Source organism: Aquarana catesbeiana, linkage group LG13, assembly GCF_042186555.1.
Source record: "Aquarana catesbeiana isolate 2022-GZ linkage group LG13, ASM4218655v1, whole genome shotgun sequence".
Taxonomy (NCBI): Eukaryota; Metazoa; Chordata; class Amphibia; order Anura; family Ranidae; genus Aquarana; species Aquarana catesbeiana.
Window position 1 is genome coordinate 160,260,360 of NC_133336.1, and position 22,547 is coordinate 160,282,906.

General features: G+C 45.3%; 1 protein-coding gene across 27 annotated transcripts in view; it reads right to left on the reverse strand.

Moving 5' to 3' along the window:
* Positions 1-22,547, reverse strand: part of GPHN (gephyrin) — an 877,053-nt gene that overhangs the window by 48,600 nt on the left and 805,906 nt on the right. For all 27 annotated transcript variants that reach the window (XM_073610658.1, XM_073610659.1, XM_073610665.1 and 24 more), the window contains 3 exons: positions 5,688-5,807; positions 5,369-5,427; positions 4,292-4,445 (listed from right to left, as the gene is read on the reverse strand). In XM_073610658.1, coding sequence (XP_073466759.1) covers positions 4,292-4,445; positions 5,369-5,427; positions 5,688-5,807 — 333 coding nt within the window. The remainder of the gene's footprint in view (positions 1-4,291; positions 4,446-5,368; positions 5,428-5,687; positions 5,808-22,547) is intronic.

Genomic DNA, 22,547 nt, shown 5'->3' on the forward strand with positions numbered 1-22,547 from the left:
TGATGGTTACCACAAACCAATTAAAAAATGGACAACGTTGTCACAGGGGGTGATTAAAAACATATGTCACTTTTTTAGAGGAACCTCAGGGCAACATATCAGCAGATTGCCCCAAACAATCAGTGGACAAAAGTCATTTCAGGGAAACAGGAAACGTAAACGTAGAAGGAAGAGGAAGGGACCGAAACACAGTTCAGAATCGGCGCAGTGGGAGACTAAGGAGTCAGAAAAGACGCTAAGTGGAATCTCTAGCTCAGCCTTTACTGATATGAGCATTGTTAATTTATCTGATTTTCAATTGGATTCTAATCATATTAAACTTCTCCAAAAAGGACTATCTTTTTCCCCCACTGCGCCCATGAATGAATTTGAAGTGTTTAAAGACATACATTTATTCCTTAGAAAGGTCCTCTTCAAACTTTGGCATCATAATAATCCCGATAATAGATCTACCCCCGATCCTAATTTTGACAAGGAGGAAAATGAGGCCATTAACAACTTAATATCTTTATTAGGAGGAAAACGCTAATAGCGATTCTGAAACTGAAAGCAGCTACCCAATCAGAAGGAAATCTAATTTGAGAATCAAGTCCACCAAGATGCCAGCCCTATCAAAGCACAAATGGCTTCAATTATTCCTAGATCAGGTAAAACTTGATCTTGGGAGGATTAATTGGGAATGGTTGGGATCAAATAACTTAACCAGCTCTGAGAGAAAAGCATTAAAAGAACTACAGGAAGCTCCTAACTTGGTGATAAAAAGAAGTGATAAGGGCGGCAATGTGGTCCTACTCAGTGAAAAAATCTATGAGGACGAAGCTCTTAGATTACTAAATGATACCTCTACTTATCAAAAACTGACTGGTACCCCATTCCCAGCCCTAGACACTCTGAATACCAAGTTAAAATTAGCTATGGAAGCGGGTTTGCTTACTAAAAAGGAATATCTATACCTCAGAGCTGAAAATATTACTATCCCAACCTTCTACATAATCCCTAAATTACATAAATCACTAACCAACCCCCCAGGGAGACCGATTGTTTCAGCTATCAAGGGTCCCCTTGAGAGAGCCGGTAAATTTGTGGACTCGATGATCAAAGACATGGTAACCAAACTACGGTCCTTCGTCCGCGATAGCAGAGACATACTCTCTAAACTATCCCACTTTTCTTTGTCACCAAATGCCCTACTGGTGGGAATTGATGTTGAAAGTTTATATACATCGATTCCCCACCACTGGGGTATCCCAGCGACAAAAACCTTCCTTGACATCCACTACCCACTACTGGGAGCCCATAACGTATTCATTATCGATATACTTGAATTCATGTTGGGCAACAATTTCTTTCAATTCCTTGGGAGATTCTATCAACAGGTGAGAGGCACCAGTATGGGTGCCCCCTGGGCCCCTTCATACGCTTGTCTCCACCTCGGCCTCTGGGAGGAGGAGGTGGTATATAAGCTCTCGATGTACATCCTGCCTTGCTGGAATCGGGACATGGTTTGATTTGCAACTTGTTTAACAGCTGTTATATACACAACGTTAGTGTAAAGTTATCTCTTTAGGAGATTGATCCATCTGTGTGGAACATATTACATCTAACCTATAGCCAGATCATTCATCCACCCACATCCCAGATATATTGGTATAAGATCTGCCCTTGCTATACTGGACACTCCATTTCAGGTTAACTGTTACCTACAACTGCTACTCCAACTGGGCTGAACTTCCTTCCTGTTCATTATACCTTATCAATATACCAGAGGTGTGAATGATGTGTATGGGTGGATGTGTAACCGCGGCTCCCATATGTTTTTAATCACCCCCTGTGACAACGTTGTCCATTTTTTAATTGGTTTGTGGTAACCGTCAGTCTCTATTGCTGCCTTTTTCACTTTTTTGTATTTCAATTTGGTTTATAATTTGGGTAAATAATAAAGCTGGTTTTGTATTAACATCAGTGTTCTTTGTTGACCCCCTTTAGAGAACTCTTTCTCTCCTGTTTTTTGCTACTAGAAATTTAGGGCAACTGGAACTGCATGCAGGCTTAGCCTACATGATTGTTTTATACTCACCCGCTAAAATGGCCATTTACTTAATTAATTAATTGGTTGATCCAGGCAATACCTCTGTTTTTTTTTTTTTCAAGCTTACCTGTTGTTTGGGATATAGTCTTTCCTTAACTGAGCTGAAGTTAAAGTGATTGTAAGGTCTCAGTTTTTTTTTTAGTTAAAAATAACAAACATGGGGGGGCGTGGCCTAACGAGGCATGTGAACAGACCTGTTCCACGGAGCGCCCGCTAGCGATCCTGGAAACGATCCTTCCCTCGCCGCCGTAGACGCCCAAAAGTGAATGGTACCAGCACCTTCTGATCCACTGACACCCCAGGACCCTGTGGAGGCCGAAAAGACGGGCATGATGACCCGTGGGAACCGGGGAGAAGCCGCGGTCACAGCCTCTCAGGAATTCCAAGATGGCGCCGGCAGTCTTAGCCTCAGAGGACACCACGAGGCCCAGACAAGAAACCGGAGCCAGGGGGGTAAGTCTACAAAACCCTCTAAGGATAAAGACCAGCCCAGAGACATGTTATACTATACGCAGAAGCTGACAGGCCCTGCAGAACCCTCACAGGCTAATGCACAGCAACATGCAGTGTCCACAGCACAGGCAGACAGAGCGCAGACAGACAGGCTAGATGACACTGAACTTATGGAGTCTGTCCCTGATCCCATGCCTCATCTGTTTAAAATACAATCGGAGGATAGCCCCCAACACACACTAAGTGAAATATTACATGCTTTACACAGATGCACTGCCTCAGTGGATGATTTGAAAGAGAAATTTGGGGGGCTGAAGGAGACGGTGTCTCTCCTTCGTCAAGACATTCAGAAAATCAGAGAGAGGACCACTGCTGTGGAGGGTAGAGTGAGTGACATAGAGGACCAGATGCCCCATTTGAACCGGGGTGTGAGGGTGGCTACTTAGCAAGCGTGCCAGGGCTTTGATAAAACTGATGACATCCAGAACCGCCTGAGAAGCAACAATGTCCACATCGTGGGGCTCCCAGAGAAGGTGGAACCTAGGGACCCCACTGCATTCATTGAAGGATGGCTGCAGGAGGTGTTCGGTAAGGAGGCCTTTTCTCCTCTATATGCGGTGGAACGGGCATATAAGGTGCCACCACGTCCTCTACCACCCGGCAACCCCCCAAGATCGATGCTAGCAAGACTCCTCAACTATAGGGATCGTGAGATTGTGCTGCGACTGGCCAGAGAAAAAGGTGCTGTGCTGTACAACGGCACCAGAATATCCTTCTACCCCGACTTTTCGGCAGAAGTGCAACGCAGAAGGTCCAAATTTGCAGACGTCAAAAAGCAGCTATAAAGGCTACAGCTACACTACTCCATGTTGTTCCCAGCCAAGTTACGAATAACAGCCAGAGATCAGAATCACTTTTTTGAAAATGCACAGGATGCCGCAACAATTGGATGCCCCGATTATACTAGAGGAGCTGCAGGCGGTGGCCGGCTCTTTCCCCACCTGTAAGGCGCCTGGAGAGGACGGCCTCCCCATGGAGGTGTACACTCAATTCGGTGAGCAAACACTGCCAGAACTGTTAAAGGTTTTCAATGCATGTTTCGATGAAGGTAATCTCCCTGATTCTATGGCCAAAGCAAATGTAATTCTGTTACTTAAGCCGGGGAAGGATCCAGTTGCCCGGGCTCATACAGGCCTATCTCATTGCTCCAGCGATATAAAAATACTGGCTAAGGTTTTGGCACTCCTGGTCAATGGGATAGTAACCTCAATTATTCACCAGGGCCAGGCTGGCTTTATGCCACAAAAGTCCACGGCTACAAACCTAAGGAGGTTATTCCTAAACATGCAACTGCAAGCAGATAACGGGGGTCACATGGCTCTCCTGTCCCTAGACGCCAACAAGGCATTTGGCAGTATCGGCTGGAGGTACCTATGGGCAGTACTAGAAAAGTTTGGATTCGGGGATTGTATATATATATATATATATATATATATATATATATATATTATATTCTGTCCAAAGATATGAATAGAGTTGAACAAACAACACTGCTTTGCATTAGTACTCAATTATAATATCAATATAGACAATGACAGATTCCAAATACTCTATTATTAGTATCAATCTGCATTTAAGCAGCTTTCTACTTCACATATGTATAGCCACCCATTCTTTGCGGCCCAGGAAAACTTGTGGAATAATAAATTAATAAAAACAAAAGTTTCATAATATCCTAGCTGCACAAACCTCATTTCCTGTTGACATAACTGCAACTACTGGGAATTTGTGTACTTCAACTTCTGTGACACCAACAGTTGCCAGTAGACCAATTTCTGATGGTCCCATGTGCGTTCCCTTTGCCAATACACACTCGCCTCTTTTAATATCATGGCCAATTGGTCTGCAAAAAAAAAGGATAGAAAATATTTAAACAGCACAAAACACTGACATACAATGTTTACGACTGTAAAAAACACATTTTGTCTCTGCAACTGTGATGACTCTTTCATGCATAATTATGTATGCCCTGAATCACTAACAATTATTTAATTATAATAAATATCCTACCTCCCCTCCAAAGAACCTCCCCAAAGTTTCACCTGCCAGATATGCCAGATATGCAGCATGTGCAAAAGAATCTTCATTCATATTTGTTAAGATATGCTCTCCATAGAATTATATGGAGATTATTGCATGCATGCTCAAAAGAAGAAAAGCCCGGGTAGGAGTACTATGCATTGGCGGCTGTGCGGCTCTCAGTAGGCTGCAGGAAGAAACTTTCAGTGGAGTAAGCCTGGTGAGTATAAAGCCGTGTACACACGAGCGGAATGTCTGACAGAAAAAGTCAGATGGAAGCTTTTCATCGTCTATTCCGATCGTGTGTAGGCCTCATCGGACTTTTTTTTTTTCGAAAATTCTGACAGACCTAGAAATAGAACATGTTCTAAATATTTCCGACGGAACCAATTCCTATCAGGAAACCCGCTCGTCTGTATGCTGTTCTGACGGACCAAAAAATGATGCATGCTCTGAAGCAAGTACGAGACGGAAGCTATTGGCTACTGGCTATTGAACTTCCTTTTGCTAGTCCCGTCGTAAGTGTTGTACATCACCGCGTTCTTGACAGTCGGACTTTGGGTTGACCATGTGTAGACAAGACCACTTGAATGGAATTCCGTCAGAGAAACCTTCGGAGTTTATTCCGACGGCAAAACCGGTCGTGTGTACAGGGCATAAGACTTTAGGAAGGTTGCTGAGGAAAGGGTCAAGGGATAGGAAGCCATGGGAATTATATTTGTAAAATAATTAATATTTCAAGATCACCTTATATCTTGCCCTGGACGAGCCTGCACCAATATACGAACTTCCAGTTCTTCTGTTCCCTGTAAAATAAGATGTTTTTACTACAAGATAAGCAATGCAGACAAGCTGCAAGTGATGGCATGTACAGAATGGGTAGTTTTCGAAAAAAAAGATGAAAAAAATTTAGGCCAACTTGAACAAAAGAAATAATCAATCCTATCTCTTGACATGACCAAAATATGCTTGATATGTGGTATGATTTGTGTGGTGCTGTAAATGTGTCTATTGCACCAAAGACAAAATAATTTTGAGGAAAAGAATGAGATACACATTTACTTACGTCATCTGATTCTCTAATGAGCTCAGTATCCTCCACTTGTACTACTGCATCAGCACCACATGGAATTGGAGCACCAGTTGTTACTCTCATTACTTGACCTGGCATCACTGTTTGAGTTGGCTGAAGGAAAAATGAGAACACATCACCTTGTCATTAAGGTACAGCATACAAAAAAGAGCCAACAAAACTAGCATGTCATTTTCAGGTCATTTTGAATAAATCAGGCACGCACAACATCCCTGTTCAAAGATCTTTCCAAATAACATTTATAATGTTGGTATATTTGATAACAGTTTAACTCTATTTTTCAAATCAAAGTGTATCGATTAATGCCATAAAGGAAAAAATAGTCACTTGCTTAGTAAAGATTTCAAAGTAGATTGTATTTTTGCCCCAGTAGCAGGTTCAAGAGTTTAAGCACAAAAACACAGTATCTATTTGCTAGCTTCTGTTGCAACTGTGTTGAGGCCAGTGACTCAATGTAATAGCGTGATGGCTGTCATACCAGGCCTCCTTCTGAAAATGCTAGATGTCTGACGTAAGGGTTTAGTAACACTGTAAACATACTGAACAGTAAATTCTGTCTGTATATGCATTAAAACATGCCACTGTCCCCAATGCATCTCCTGATAGTACAGAGCCTTGGAGTCATTCTGCACGTGCTCAGTTTGGTGTGTATTGCTAGATATTTTTTTTTTTTTCTTGGGAGGGTACATGTGATTGGCACAGGGGCCAATCAGCACTCTCCAGACAGAGGTTTAGGGGTCCTGCAGCTTCATAGGACAGTCAGAGTAGAATGAAAACTCATCCTACAAGCTTTAACCTGACACTGATAGAAGTCATAAGACTGCTATATACTGCTGATGAGAAAAGGTGTTTAGCAGTTTATAGTTACTAAAATAATTATATTTCCATGTTCTGTGTACTGTGGGAGACCAGACATAGTGAATCAAACAAGCATGCTGTAAATGTTTGTCAGAAAATTGTAAGAACTATTTGTTTCTTTCTTTCTTCCTTTCTTCTAGGACAATGACTCAGACAGCATTGAAAGCAATGACAGCCTGGGAATTAGCATGTTCAAATAGTAGCTCAGTAATGCAGCTTTCCATAACCACTTGACATCTGGCCTTAGCCGAATGACGGCTACAGCGCGCGAATGACGGCTACAGCGCGAATCTCCATTCCCGGGAGGCCGTCATATGACGGCCTCCCCCTTTCCTCACTCCCCGTGCGTGAATCGGGAAATTCTGTGTTGGCCGTGTTCCTTGGACACAGCCAATCACAGATCACTGTAAATGGCCAATCACAGCGGCCATTTACAGCGCGATCGCCATGGCCAATGAGTGATGATCTCAAATGTAAACATATGAGATCATCTCATTGCCGGTGCTCTCTCCTCACACATATGACGGCCTCCCCCTTTCCTCGCTCCCCGTGCGCGAATCGGGGAAATTCTGTGTTGGCCGTGTCCCTTGGATACAGCCAATCACAGATCACTGTAAATGGCCAATCACAGCGGCCATTTACAGCGCGATCGCAATGGCCAATGAGTGATGATCTCAAATGTAAACATATGAGATCATCTCATTGCCGGCGCTCTCTCCTCACACAGAGACAGCGTGTTAGGAGAGAGAGAATCTGTCAGCGATCTGTGAGTTTTTGTCAGTTAAAAAAAAATGTTTACAGTGCCTACAGTGCCCATCAGTACAGTGCCCCATCAGTACAGTGCCCCCCTGTGCAAATTGGTGCCCACCTGTGCCAATTGGTGCCCACCTGTGCCAATCGGTGCCCACCTGTCTGCCCAGCGGTGATCAGTGTCCATCTGCACATCTTCACAATCAGTGCCCACCTGTGCCACCTCATCAGTGCCCACCTGTGCCAATCAGTGCCCATCTGTGCTGCCTCAGTGCACATCTGTGCCATCAGTGCACATCTGTGCCGCCTCATCAGTGCCCATATGTGCCGCTCCATCTGTGCCGCCCCATCTGTGCCGCCTCATCAGTGCCCAGCTGTGCCACCTCATCAGTGCCCATTTGTGCCACCTCATCAGTGCACAAATTTGGTGGCAGACTTAAAAATCAAACAATTTATTCCCATTAAACGGGCCCGCTATGGGGTGAAGGTATACAAATTAACAGGGTACATATATGCCTTCAAAGTGTACAAAGAGAAGGACACCCAGCTGCAACCCCCTAACTGCCCAGATTACTTGGGATCAAGTGGGAAAATTGTTTGGGACCTCATATACCCCCTACTGGAGAAAGGCTACAATTTATACGTAGACTTCTACACATCTCTGCCCCTGTTCCACAACCTTCACCAGAAGAAGACGCCAGCATGTGGTACCGTAAAAAAGAACCGGAAAGGCTTTCAAAGTCTTGTCAATAAGAAATTGAGAAAAGGAGAAATGGCAAGTCTACGAAACAAGGAGATTTTGGCAGTGAAGTGGAGGGACAAAAGGGATGTCTACATGTTGTCTTCAATCCACAATGATACCTTCGTGGAAATCCCCAGAAGGAATGGCCCCATACAAAAACCTAAATGTATCTATGATTATAATTTGTTTATGGGGGGTCGACTTCAATGACTAGATGCTGGAACCATACCTTGCCACAAGACGGACATACCATTGGTATAAAAAAGTCGCAATTTATTTTCTTGGCCATATACACTTCATATGTAATTTACCGCAACTCCACCCAAAACCCCAAACCTTTCCTTGGCTACCAGGAGGAAGTTTTCACTGCCCTTATATTCCAGAACGGCCCACCAGAAAATATCCGATCAGATGTTCTTAGTCGATTCTCCGAACGCCACTTTCCCGATAAAATCCCTCCCAAACCAACAGGCCAACAACGTCAAAAAAAATGTAAGGTGTGTACCAGAGCAGGATTCAGAAGAGACATCTTTTTATTGTGCACAATGTCCTTCCGAACCAGCCCTCTGCGTAGGTGAATGTTTTCGGCGTTATAATACTTCAGTAAATTATTAGTGAAGTATGGTAAACGCAAGCCTCAGTTCCAGCAATCTACCCTCACACCCCTTATGCTACTGCCTGCTCTGTAACTGACCCTGGCTTGTTATTAGACCACGCTTCTGTCTGCCGATTCTGTACACATCTCTGCCTGATCTGGAACTGACCCTGGACTGTTATTCGACCATGCTTCTGCCTAACGATTCTGTACATACATCTGCCTGATCTGGAACTGACCTTGGACTGTTTGACCATGTTTTTTGCCTGCCTCATGGACTGATCTTGTACCCTGCTACTGGACTAGTGAGATTCAACACAGGGGTCTAACATATGTGAGGGGCTCCAGAATTGTTTTTCTGGATGAAGAAAACAATTTTGTTTGTTTTCTCAATCCTAGATTAGGGTCTGGAGACTCGGAGGCTTCAAAGAGATTTGGGTGGGAGAAGCCTCTACCCCTGTCCCCATTCTGTCCTGAACGAGGCCCTACTTCTGCCTGTAGGACTTCCTGCCGTCATGCCTCTGCATGTCACACTGACCACACCACATGTGCCTGCCTACTACCAGGACCAATATTTTTGGCACTGCTGACAATATCTCTGCCTGCACTGACCCTGGACTTTATATGGACAGTAACCCTGCCTGCTGCCTGGACAATTGTGTTCGCCGTTGCTGACCAAGTCCCTGCCTGCTGCCTGGACCAGTGCTATCCTCCTGTGTACAACTGCGCTACTACAACCACAGGTAATCTTTTGTTTATGCTTTGCTCAGCATAATGTATTTTGGGGTGTAATTCTTGGTATGTGCATGCTATGTGTCCCTGATACACCTGACGGTGTTCCTTGCATGTTGGATCTCTGTATGTGGCCAGGCTGTGTAGAAGTCTCACACATGTGGTATCGCCATACTCAGGAGGAATAGCAGAATGTATTTTGTGGTGTCATTTTTGCTATCTAAATGCTATGTTTTGAAAAAAATGAACTGTTCAAAAGCCTCATTATGCCTCATAGATTATATGTTAGGGTATTAGCTTTCCAAAATGGGGTCATTTTGTGGGTGTTTCCATTGTCCTGGTGCTCCGGGGCCTTCAAAAGTGTAATAGGTGGTTGAGAAATGTGATGTGTAATTTATGCTCCTAGGACACCTGATGGTGCTCCCTGCATGTTGGGCCTCTGTATGTGGCCAGGCAGTGAAAAAGTCCCACACACATGGTATCGCTTTACTCAGGAGGAGTAGCAGAAAGTATTTTGAGGTGTTATTTGTGGTATACACATGCCATGTGAGAGAAATAAGCTATTACAATGACAATTTTGTGGGGGGAAAAAAAATCTCAATTTTGCAAAGAATTGTGGGAAAAAACTACAACTTCAAATAACTCATCATGCCTCTAACTAAATACCTTGAAATGTCTACTTTCCAAAAAGGGGTTATTTGGGGGGCATTTGTACTTTCCTGGCTTGTTAGGGTCTCAGGAAATGAGATAGGCCACCAGTACATCAGATGTGATCATTTTTTTATGATTTGCACCATAGCTTGTAGACTCTAAAACTTTCACACAGACCAAATAATTTCCACAAATTTTTGGATATTTTTACCAAAGATATGTAGCAGTATAAATTGTGGTCAAAATTTATGAAGAAATATTACTAATTTGCAAAATTTTATCACAGAAATTAAGAAAAATTCTTTTTTTTTTTCAAAATTTTCGGTCTTTTTTCATTTATAGCGCAAAAAATAAAAAACCCAGAGGTGATCAAGAACCACCAAAAGAAAGCTCTATTTGTATGAAAAAAGGACAAAAAAATAATTTGGGTACAGTGTTGCATGACTGAGTAATTGTCATTCAAAGTGTGAGAGCACTGAAAGCTGAAAATTGGTCTGGATAGGAGGGGGGTTTAAATTCCCAGTAAGCAAGTGGTTAATCTCCAATGGCACTGCCCCATAAAACAAAAGCAATGACTTTGCAGTTTTGAAAAAACTGCAACCCTTTGCTACTCTGCTAATTATAGGGCTCTTATACCTCTATATGTCAAAAAAGCATGCTAAAAATGAAATACAGCGGGTAAAATAAGTATTGAACACGTCACCATTTTTCTAGGTAAATATATTTCTAAAGGTGCTATTGACATGACATTTTCACCACTTGTCGGTAACAATTCATGCAATCCATACATGAAACTAAAACAAGTAATTTCAGAAATTAAGTTATGTGTAAAAAAAATGTAATGACACAATGAAAAGTATTGAACATGCTAACTAAAATTTATTTAACTAGTTAACCACTTGCCACCCGCCATATAGCAATATGACGGTGGCAAAGTGGTTTAGTTATCCTGATCAGACATGATCAGGATAGCAAGCGGGGGCGCGCAGCATGGCGATCGGAGGTGCGGTGTGTCATTCTGACACACCGCAACTCCGATCGTGGTATGGAGCCTCTGACAGAGGCTTCTTACCACGTGATCAGCTGTGAACAATCACAGCTGATCATCGCATGAACCAGGAAGTGCCGGTAAACAGCTTTCCTCGGTTCATGCTGACAGGGAGAGCCAATTGATGGCTCTCCCTGTCAGAGGGGGGTCTGTGTTGATAATCGGCACATTGATTATCAGTGCAGCCCACATCAGATGTGCCCATCCAGCTGCCAATAAGTGCCAATCACCTGCCAGCCTGTGCCCCATAATAAACACCTGCCAGTGCCCATAAAAGTGTCAAACAGTGCCCACAACAGTGCCCATGAAAGTGCCAATCAGTGCCCCATCAGTAATGCCTGTCAGTGCCCTTCAGATGCCACTCAGTAATGCCTGTCAGTAGCTCCTCATCAGTGCTGCCTATCCAGTGCCACCTATCTGTGGCCATCAGTGCCGCCTATCAGTGCCCATCGTTTTTTTTTTCAAAACTGTCGTTTTTTTTTTTGTTTATAGCGCAAAAAATAAAAACCGCAGAGGTGATCAAATAACACCAAAAAGAAAGCTCTATTTGTGGGAAAAAAAATGATAACAATTTTGTTTGGGTACAGTGTTGCATGACCGTGCAATTGTCATTCAAAGTGCGACAGCACTGAAAGCTTTTGTCCTGGGCAGGAAGGAGCGAACGTGCCTGGTATTGAAGTAGTTAAGGACCGAGCCTATTTTTCAGACTTGGTGTTTACAAGTTAAAAACGTTTTTTTTTTTGCTAGAAAATTACTTAGAACCCCCCAAACATTTTATATATATATATATATATATATATATATATATATATATATATATATATATATATATATATATATACTTTTCAGACACCCTAGAGAATAAAATGGCGGTCGTTGCAATACTTTCTGTCACACCGTATTTGCGCAGCGGTCTTACAAGCGCAATTTTTTTTGAAAAAAATAGGATTTTTTAAAACAGCTTACCTGTAAAATCCTTTTCTTTCGAAGGACATCACGGGACACAGAGCCACAGTAATTACTGATGGGTTATATAGGTATCACTGGTGATTGGACACTGGCACACCCTATCAGGAAGTTCAACCCCTTATATAATCACTCCCCCTTGCAGGGATACCTCAGTTTTGTAGCCAAGCAATATAGTGTATTAGAAGAGGGGCGGGACCTCTGTGTCCCGTGATGTCCTTCGAAAGAAAAGGATTTTACAGGTAAGCTGTTTTAAAAAATCCTATTTTCTTTCTCGAACATCACGGGACACAGAGCCACAGTAATTACTGATGGGATATCCCAGAGCAATGCTACCTGAGGGGGGGGAACCACGACCAAGTAGGGTGCAAACAGACCTGAGGACCCTGTACCGCTGCCTGCAGCACACTACGCCCAAAGGCGATATCCTCATGCCTTCTCACATCCACCTGATAGAATCTGGTGAATGTATGAACTGAAGACCAGGTTGCGGCCTTGCAGATTTGAGCCATAGAGGCCCGGTGATGCACTGCCCAAGAAGCACCAATAGCCCTTGTGGAATGTGCCTTGATCTGAAACGGAGGAATCTTCTGTTTCAAACCGTAAGCTTGAATGATCAACTATTGAATCCATTTAGAAATGGTAGCTTTTGACGCTGCCTGTCCTCTTTTGGGACCCTCTGGCAGCACAAACAAAACATCCGTCTTGCGGATCTGAGCAGTTGTCCCTAGATAGGCCTTAACTGCTCTTGCTACATCCAACGAATGTAGAGATCTCTCTTCCGGAGAACAGGGATCTGGAAAAAAGGAAGGCAGAACAATGTCTTGGTTTAAATGAAAATCAGAAACCACCTTCGGTAAAAAACTAGGATAAGGGCGCAGTACCACTCTATCCTTGTGTATAATCAAATAAGGCTCCTTACAGAAAAGAGCTGCTAATTCTGATACTCTTCTAGCAGAAGAGATGGCCACCAGAAAAATTAACTTCCTTGTCAACAAGACCAAAGGAATCTGACTTATTGGTTCAAAAGGCTGTTTTTGTAACACAGCCAGGACCAAGTTCAAGTCCCAGGGGTTTAGGAGCGCTTTAACCGGAGGATTAAGACGCATCACCCCCTGCATAAAATTTCGGACCAAAGAATGCGAAGCAAGTGGCCGCTGAAATAATACTGATAAAGCAGAGACCTGGCCCTTGATGGTACTCAAGGCCGGCTTCATCTCTAATCCTAATTGTAGAAAATCAAGAATTCTACCTATGACATATTTCCTGGGATGCCAACCTCTGGATTCACACCAGGTTATATAAGCTTTCCAGACTCTATGATAAATCATCCTGGAAGCTGGCTTCCTTGCATTAATCAAGGTAGATATGACAGGACCTGAGAGCCCACGACTCTTCAGAACGTGGGTCTCAATAGCCAAACCGTCAAATTTAGCGTTTGTAAGGCAGGATGGAACACCGGACCTTGGGATAACAGGTCTGGGCGTACCGGTAGGGTCCACGGGGAACCCACCGTCCTCCTTACTATTTCTGCATACCAAGTCCTTCTGGGCCAAGCGGGGGCCACCAGAAGTACCGACTTCCTTTCCTGCCTGATCCTGCGAAGGAGTCGTGGTAATAGCAGAATAGGCGGGAATGCGTAAATCAGTGAGAACCGATGCCACGGAATCACCAACGCATCCGTCCCGCATGCAAGAGGATCTTTTGTCCTTGCCACAAATCTGTCTATCTTTGTGTAGAACCGGGATGCAAAGAGATCTACATCTGGAACCCCCCATCTTTGGCATATGGCCCAAAAGACGTCGGGATGCAGAGACCATTCCCCTGGAAGTAACTGCTGGCGGCTTAGATAGTTCGCCTGCCCATTCTCTATTCCCGGGATGAAAACTGCCGATATGCATGGCACATGCATCTCTGCCCAGACTAAGATCTGGTTCACCTCCTTTTGAGCAGCTCGGCTCTGGGTGCCTCCCTGATGATTGACATAAGCCACTGCTGTGGCATTGTCGGACTGGATCCTGACCGGACAACCCTGTAGCCTGATAGTCCAGGCTTTTAGAGCTAAATGTATCGCCCGGATCTCCAGAATGTTGATGGGTAAAGTCCTCTCTGTCTTGGACCATACCCCTTGGACCGCAGCTTGTTCCAGAACTGCTCCCCAACCTGACAGACTGGCATCTGTTGTTACTACCGTCCAGGTAACCGGTAGAAAGGATTTCCCCTTCTGCAGGTTCTTGGGTTTGAGTCACCAATTGAGGCTCTGACGCACCGCATGCGACAGGTGCATCGGAAAGTCTAATGCCTGAACCTTCTTGTTCCAGGTCAACAGAATACTGTGTTGCAGCATTCTTGAGTGAAACTAAGCATAGGGAACTGCTTCGAATGAAGACACCATCTTCCCTAGTAGCCTCATACAAAGGCGGACTGAGGGACCCCTCTTGGTCCTTACTGTCAGAATCAGCTCTCTCAAAGCAGTGATCTTTGCCTGGGGTAGAAATATTTTCTCCTGGCTTGTATCTATAATCAGACCTAAATACTCCAGTCTTCTTACTGGTTTTAGGAAAGACTTTTCTAAGTTGAGGATCCAACCCAGGTGTTCTAGATACCTGACTGTGGTCCTCAAGTTTCCATTCAAAGAGGCTACCGACCAGTCTATCAAGAGCAGGTCGTCTAGGTATGCTATGACAGCTATACCCTGAGCCCTTAATCTGGCCAGAGGAGGAGCCAAGATCTTTGTGAACACTCGAGATGCAGTGGCTATCCCGAAAGGCAGAGCCACAAACTGGAAATGGCGCCCTCCTACCTCGAAGCGCAGAAACTTCTGATGAGCAGGAAAAATGGGCACATGCAGATATGCATCTCTGATGTCTATTGATGCCAGAAATTCTCCTCCCTGCAGGGTGGGAACTACTGTTCAAATTGATTCCATGCGGAAGGATTGAATCCTTAGGAATCGGTTCAGATCCCTTAAGTCCAGAATGGGCCTGACATCCCCATTTGGCTTCTGGACCATAAAAGGGTTGGAATAGAAGCCCAATCCCTGGTCCTTTGCGGGAACTATCATAATGACCTCCTGCGACAAAAGTAGCCCTAACGCTAGAAGGAGCGACTGGTACTTCTCTGGGTCTCTGGGAACACCTGATCTGAGGAACCGAGGAGAGGGGAATTCCTGAAACTCCAGCTTGTACCCTAAGGTTACCGTGGAGATTACCCATCTGTCCTGGAAGTCCTCCTGCCAGAGCTCTGAGAACTGTCGCAGTCTTCCCCCACTCAAGTGAGCGGGGGCGCCCCCTCATGCAGAGGTCTTAGTGTTTTGCCTAGTAGGCTTCTTTCCCCAGGACCTCTTTTGTCCCTGGGGTTGACTCTTGTCTCTGGACCCCGATGGAGGCGGCCGTCGAGACTGCCTGGAGGCTGAAGCCCCCGGCGCTGGGGAAAGAGTCCGTTTGAAAGAGGGACGCTTACTCTTCTTCTTGACAGGTAAGAGAGTGCTTTTCCCACAAGAGATTCTCTTGATATAGTTATCCAAGTCCTCTCCAAACAACCTTGCACCACGAAATGGAAACCCAGCCAGTAACTTCTTACATGGTGCTTCGGCTGACCAATTTTTCAACCATAGGATTCTACGTATATGCACCAACCCCAGTGAAAGACGGGAGGTTTGCACGATAGAATCTCTAATGGCGTCAACCACAAAGCATAAGGCCGCTGGAAGGTTAGCAAACCCCTGGGCCTGCTGTTCAGGTAATACTTTGATGACCTGCTTAACATGGTCTCTTAAGTATTGACAGACTCCAATCGCTGCTACTGCAGGTTGGGCCACTGATCTTGCTAAGGAGAAAACATCCTTCAATAGGGATTCCATCCTTTTATCTACAGGATACCTGAGCATCTGAGCATTGTCTACAGGACAAGTCAGGCTATTATTTACGGAGGAAATGGCGGCATCAATAACCGGTATTCCCCACATTTTAATAAACTTTTCTTCCATCGGATAAAGTGTTGAAAACTTTCTCGGTGAAAAAAAACGTTTGTCTGGGTGATCCCACTCAGAATAAATGAGCTTTTCAAGTAAAGTATGAACAGGAAAAGCATGTGCTGCTTGGAAAGGTTTCAGTGACCCCAAAACAGAAGAGGATTCTTTAGCAGTTTCAGGTATGGGCAACTTAAATGTGGAGCGGACCAATCCAGTGAGGATCTGCACTAAGACTTTCTCCTCTTGGGAAGTCACAGAGGGTCCCTCTCCACCTGAATCCTCCGAAGAGGAATCATCCATCCCATCCCGATCCTCTGAAAGGGATTCATCTCCTTTATCCCAGAGCTCCTCTGTCTGAGGGTCTTGGGGAACAGAGGAAAGCCTAGTGCGTTTTCTTCCACTGAGTGAAGACGTAATCACGGCCACTAATCTTTCCTCTAGACCATTAATGGTTGAGGAAAAAACCTCTTGTGTAATATGTACAGGGGCTGAAGTGCCAGAAGCAGGTGTAGCCCCTGACCCCGATGGCTCTCCCTGGCTAGCCGTCCCTGGCCCATCTTTTAGGGGGGAGGATGCTGCCGACAGGGGGCCCTCAGAACTCTTCTACCCATAGTGCAAAGCAACAAGGTGTGAGGTATACAAATGAACACTGCCCGCTGAGCGATGTAGTCTGGCTAAAAGCCTTGCTACCCAATGCTCAGTCTGGTGCTACTTCAGTAAATGCTGCCTAGGAGAATGCCTGTGTCCCGCCCCTCCCCCTCTACCACCCCCCCCCCCTCGAGTTTTGAAAAAAAAACAAGCGCTTCCCACGCTGGCCGACTCTCCTGTCATGCTTCTGGAGGAAGGCTGGGAGCGGGGGGGGGGGGAGGCTGGTACAAGATCTGCCTGAACGGCTATCTTCAGAGATGGTGGCCATTAGGCCGCAGAGTCCGGGTGGTATAACCACTTTCTAGACCCCTGTGGTCCCTCTAGCCTGGGGGGAACATTCAAACATGAGAAATCCCTCCTACATCTTACCTTCTTTGCAGCCAGCTTGAGACGCTGTGAGGAAAAAACACCAACGATGAACACTGAGACAGACAGTCAGCATGTGCAGGTTGTGCTCTTGGCAGCCCCCGGTGGTCACAATAGGCATAGCATGCATTTACCTTAAAGGAGAAAAGCCACTAGAACTCAAAAATTCTGTGGAATCTCCTCTTACCTTATCCAGCCGCAGGGTGCAGTTTACACAGACCCAATCTTCACCTCTCACGGTGGGCTCCGTTTGAAAAAACCATCAGAGACTGGGGCCCCCATCAGTAGGGGGATCCAACAGTTTTGGGACCGTAAAGCACCTCGCCAGAAATTAGGAAGTTTAAAGCCATTTTCTGATCTGCGGGGTCCAGCTCTCTAAAAAGAGAAGCGTTACGGGTAAAACCTCGTTTCTTCGGACACGAGGCCCGGGTACCATTCAATTCGGCCATGAAAAGACACTTTGAATGGATCCGGTTCGCCTGGCTTGCCCCAGTATAGGATATAGGATATTCCCTTTGGAGCTCAGCACAGGACATCTTTACACGTCCATCACCTAAGACACTGGCGTAAAAACTGAGGTATCCCTGCAAGGGGGAGGGATTATATAGGGGGTTGAACTTCCTGATAGGGCGTGCCAGTGTCCAATCACCAGTGATACCTATATAACCCATCAGTAATTACTGTGGCTCTGTGTCCCGTGATGTTCGAGAAAGAAATACACTTTGTTGAAATAAGCTACACGGTTTAGAAGCTATTTAACATATACGTTTGCGCCAATGTCATCCATGCTGTCTTCACTAGCAAATCCTGCGACTGATGGCTCCGACGTGCATGCGCGGGAGTGACATCACGTGACTCTGGCCAGTCACAGAGCCAGAGTCCGCAGCTCCAGAAGGAAGAGGGGCGAAGATGGATGCGGCCACCAGCAGGGACGGCGTGGGCTTCCATTGCAGGTAAGTAGCACATAATGGACTAGTATGCGATGCATACTAACCCATTATGCTTTTACTTTGCAGGGGAAAAAAAAAAAGAAGTAAAACCCATCAGGGATTACTTCCTCTTTAAATGTGAGATCTGGGGTCAAAAAGACCCCAGATCTCACATTTACACTTAAAGGAGAAGTCCAACCTGAGCTTTTTCGGCTAGGCTTCTAATGCTGCATACACACGATCAGAAATTTCATCAGAAAAAACTTGGATGTTTTTTCCAACGGAATTCCGCTCAAGCTTGCCTTGCATACACACGGTCACACAAAAGTTCTCTGAACTTTCGACCGTCAAGAACGCGGTGACGTACAACACTGCGACGAGTCGAGAAAATTAAGTTCAATGCTTCCTAGCATGCGTGATTTTTTGCGCGTCCGAGCTGCATACAGTCAAACACATTTTTGGATAGGAACTTTTCTGTCCGAAAAATAGAGAAGCTGCTCTGAATCTTTTGCTGGCTGGAATTCTGCCAGCAAAAGTCCGATGCAGCATACACACGGTCGGAATTTCTGACCAAAAGCTCACATCTGACTTTTGCTGGCATAATTTCTGATCGCGTGTATGGGGCATAAGGGTCACAGGAGTGCAATTAGTTTTGCACTCCTGTGAACCGTCACTACAATCAGTTGAGGTAGCGCATCATCCCGACTTAGGAAGTCTGGAACCGCCAGCTTCCTTGACTGATGGCAGTCTCAGAGAGCCACTGAGACGGCCGCTCCCTGCCCCTTCACAGCTCAGGGCTCCAGTGAGCGTGGAGGAGCTGTCCACTGGTCTCTCTGCACTGAGAACCGAGCCACCGAACACCGTCGATGGCTCAGTTCTCTCACCTCCCCGAGCAGAGAACTGCTGACTGTCAGCATCTCTCCTGCTCTGCTGTCCCCCTGTCAGTAGAGCAGGAGAGCTGCTGACTGACAGTCAGCAGCTCTCCGCTCGGGGAGGTGAGAGAACTGAGCCGTCAACGGTGTTCAGTGGCTCAGCTCTCAGTGCAGAGACACCAGGGGACAGCTGCAGCATCGGTCTGATGCTGCATCCACCTAGGTAAGTATGAATCTCAAAAAAAAAATCCATAATTTTCTTTTAACCCGTTGCCGACCGCCGCACGCCGATGTACGTTGGCAGAATAGCACGGGTGGGCAAATGAGCATACCTGTGTGTCCCTCTCTCCCTGGGTGGGGGCGCGTTCGAATTCGTTAGAGGACGATCAGTTCTCAGGTCCCGGCCAATGTTTTCTGGCCTGGACCTGCTGATCGATTTTAACGAATGGAAACCTTCCCCTGTCTGTGTAAGTGTAAACATGGACAGGAGGAAGTGATGTCTTCTCTCCTTGTGGAGTCTTTTTGATTCCAGTGAGAGGAAAGAAGACATCTAACAGTGAGTTGCACAACACTACACTAACACTAGTACATATAGGTACACTTGCCACCCCCCCCCAGTTAACCCCTTCACTCCCTGTCACTGTGTCATCAATTGCAGTTTTCAGATTTTTCACTGATCACTGCATTGGTGTAATTTGTGACTGAAATAAGTAAATAAGCATTAGGGCAGTTAGTAGTAGACCCCGTTAGGTCTAGGGTACCTCCCTAAACCCCCCTAATAAAGGTTTAACCCCTTGATCACCCCCAGTTAACCCTTTCACCCCCTGTCGCCAGTGTCACTAATCGATCGCCATATTTGCATCACGGATGACGCCAGTTACTTGATTCGTTTCACCGTCAGGTTTTTATAGCGTCAGGACCCCCATATATTACTTAATTAAGGTTTTAACCCCCTGATTGCCCCCTAGTTAACCCTTTCCCCCCCGTCACCAGTGATCACCATATTAGTGTTACGGGTGACGCTGGTTAGATTGTTTTTTTATAGCATCAGGGCACCCACCGTACATTACGCAATAAAGGTTTAACCCCCTGATCGCCTGGCGGGTGATATCAGTTAGGTTTTTAGCGCCAGTCAGGGTCTGCGTCGCCCCAGGCAGTGTCAGATTAGTGCCAGTAGCGCTAACACCCAGGCACGCACCATACACCTCCCTTAATAGTATAGTGTCTGAACGGATCGATATCTTTGATCTGATCAAAACTATATTAGCATCCCTAATAGTTTAGGGTTCCCAAAAATGCAGCGTTAGCGGAATCAGCCACAGATACCTATTAGCACCTGCGTTTAGCCCCTCCGTCCAGCCCACCTAAGTGCAGTATCAATCAATCACTGTCACTTACAAAAACACACATAACTGCAGCGTTCGCGGAGTCAGGCCTGATCTCTGTGAACACTAACAGTTTTTTTGGTAGCGTTTGAGTCAGTCGCTGACAGTCAGGAGCTCTTTTCCTGTCAGTCTCACTAGTGTACCAGTAAATTTAGAGACCAAAATGTCAAATCAAAGGTATACTAGTGAAGAGGCCTACATGTTTCTGAGCATGACAGATAATGAAGAGGAAGTCACTCATTTGTCAGATTCAGGCTCAGAATACTATCCTGTAGACAGCAGCGGCACCCAGACATATAGCTCTGATGACGGACTTGTAGCCCCTGCCAAGGTCAGGCATACCCGACTCCGTTCTTCTGCTGTTGTTGAGGTGCAAGAACCGCAGCGCTCTCGTATGGAGCAGAGAGCCAGTACTAGTGCCGCTCATCCTGGCCGCTTGTCTTTCAAACAGTATCTTCCTAGCAAACGTGCCAGATATAGGGTCAAGATGTATAAGCTCTGTGACAGGGCAACAGGCTATACATACAGTGGGGACGGATCAGAGCTGTTAGAACGGTCTGGCATGGGAGCTGAGGTAGAGACACGTGGACAAGAAGGGAGCACTGTGGATTCCCCAAGGTCAATGTGCAATATAGGTGACAGTGAGCCAACACTTCTGTGGATTGAGAACAGTAGGATACAGTGGGGACGGAAAGAATTCAGAACCCCTTAAATTTTTCACTCTTTGTTATATTGCAGCCATTTGCTAAAATCATTTAGGTTCATTTTTTTTCCTCATTAATGTACACACAGCACCCCATATTGACAGAAAAACACAGAATTGTTGACATTTTTGCAGATTTATTAAAAAAGAAAAACTGAAATATCACATGGTCCTAAGTATTCAGACCCTTTGCTCAGTTTTTAGTAGAAGCACCCTTTTAATCTAATACAGCCATGAGTCTTTTTGGGAAAGATGCAACAAGTTTTTCACACCTGGATTTGGGGATCCTCTGCCATTCCTTTTTGCAGATCCTCTCCAGTTCTGTCAGGTTGGATGGTAAATGTTGGTGGACAGCCATTTTTAGGTCTCTCCAGAGATGCTCAATTGAATTTAAGTCAGGGCTCTGGCTGGGCCATTCAACAGTCACGGAGTTGTTGTGAAGCCACTCCTTTGTTATTTTAGCTGTGTGCTTAGGGTCATTGTCTTGTTGGAAGGTAAACCTTAGGCCCAGTCTGAGGTCCTGAGCACTCTGGAGAAGGTTTTTGTCCAGGATATCCCTGTACTTGGCCGCATTCATCTTTTCCTCGATTGCAACCAGTCGTCCTGTCCCTGCAGCTGAAAAACACCCCCACAGCATGATGCTGCCACCACCATGCTTCACTGTTGGGACTGTATTGGACAGGTGATGAGCAGTGCCTGCTTTTCTCCACACATACCGCTTAGAATTAAGGCCAAAAAGTTCTATCTTGGTCTCATCAGACCAGAGAATCTTATTTCTCACCATCTTGGAGTCCTTTAGGTGTTTTTTTTAGCAAACTCCATGCAGGCTTTCATGTGTCTTGCACTGAGGAGAGGCTTCCGTCGGGCCACTCTGCCATAAAGCCCTGACTGGTGGAGGGCTGCAGTGATGGTTGACTTTCTACAACTTTCTCCCATCTCCCAACTGCATCTCTGGAGCTCAGCCACAGTGATCTTTGGGTGGTTCTTTACCTCTCTCACCAAGGCTCTTCTCCCCCGATAGCTCAGTTTGGCCGGACGGCCAGCTCTAGGAAGGGTTCTGGTCGTCCCAAACGTCTTCCATTTAAGGATTATGGAGGCCACTATGCTCTTAGGAACCTTAAGTGCAGGAGAATTTTTTTTGTAACCTTGGCCAGATCTGTGCCTTGCCACAATTCTGTCTCTGAGCTCTTCAGGTAGTTCCTTTGACCTCATGATTCTCATTTGCTCTGACATGCACTGTGAGCTGTAAGGTCTTATATAGACAGGTGTGTGGCTTTCCTAATCAAGTCCAATCAGTATAATCAAACACAGCTGGAAGCAAAGGAAGGTGTAGAACCATCTCAAGGGTGATCAGAAGAAATGGACAGCACCTGAGTTAAATATATGAGTGTCACAGCAAATGGTCTGAATACCATGTGATATTTCAGTTTTTCTTTTTTAATAAATCTGCAAAAATGTCAACAATTCTGTGTTTTTCTGTCAATATGGGGTGCTGTGTGTACATTAATGAGGAAAAAAAATGAACTTAAATGATTTTAGCAAATGGCTGCAAAATAACAAAGAGTGAAAAATTTAAGGGGGTCTGAATACTTTCCGTCCCCACTGTATAGTTTTA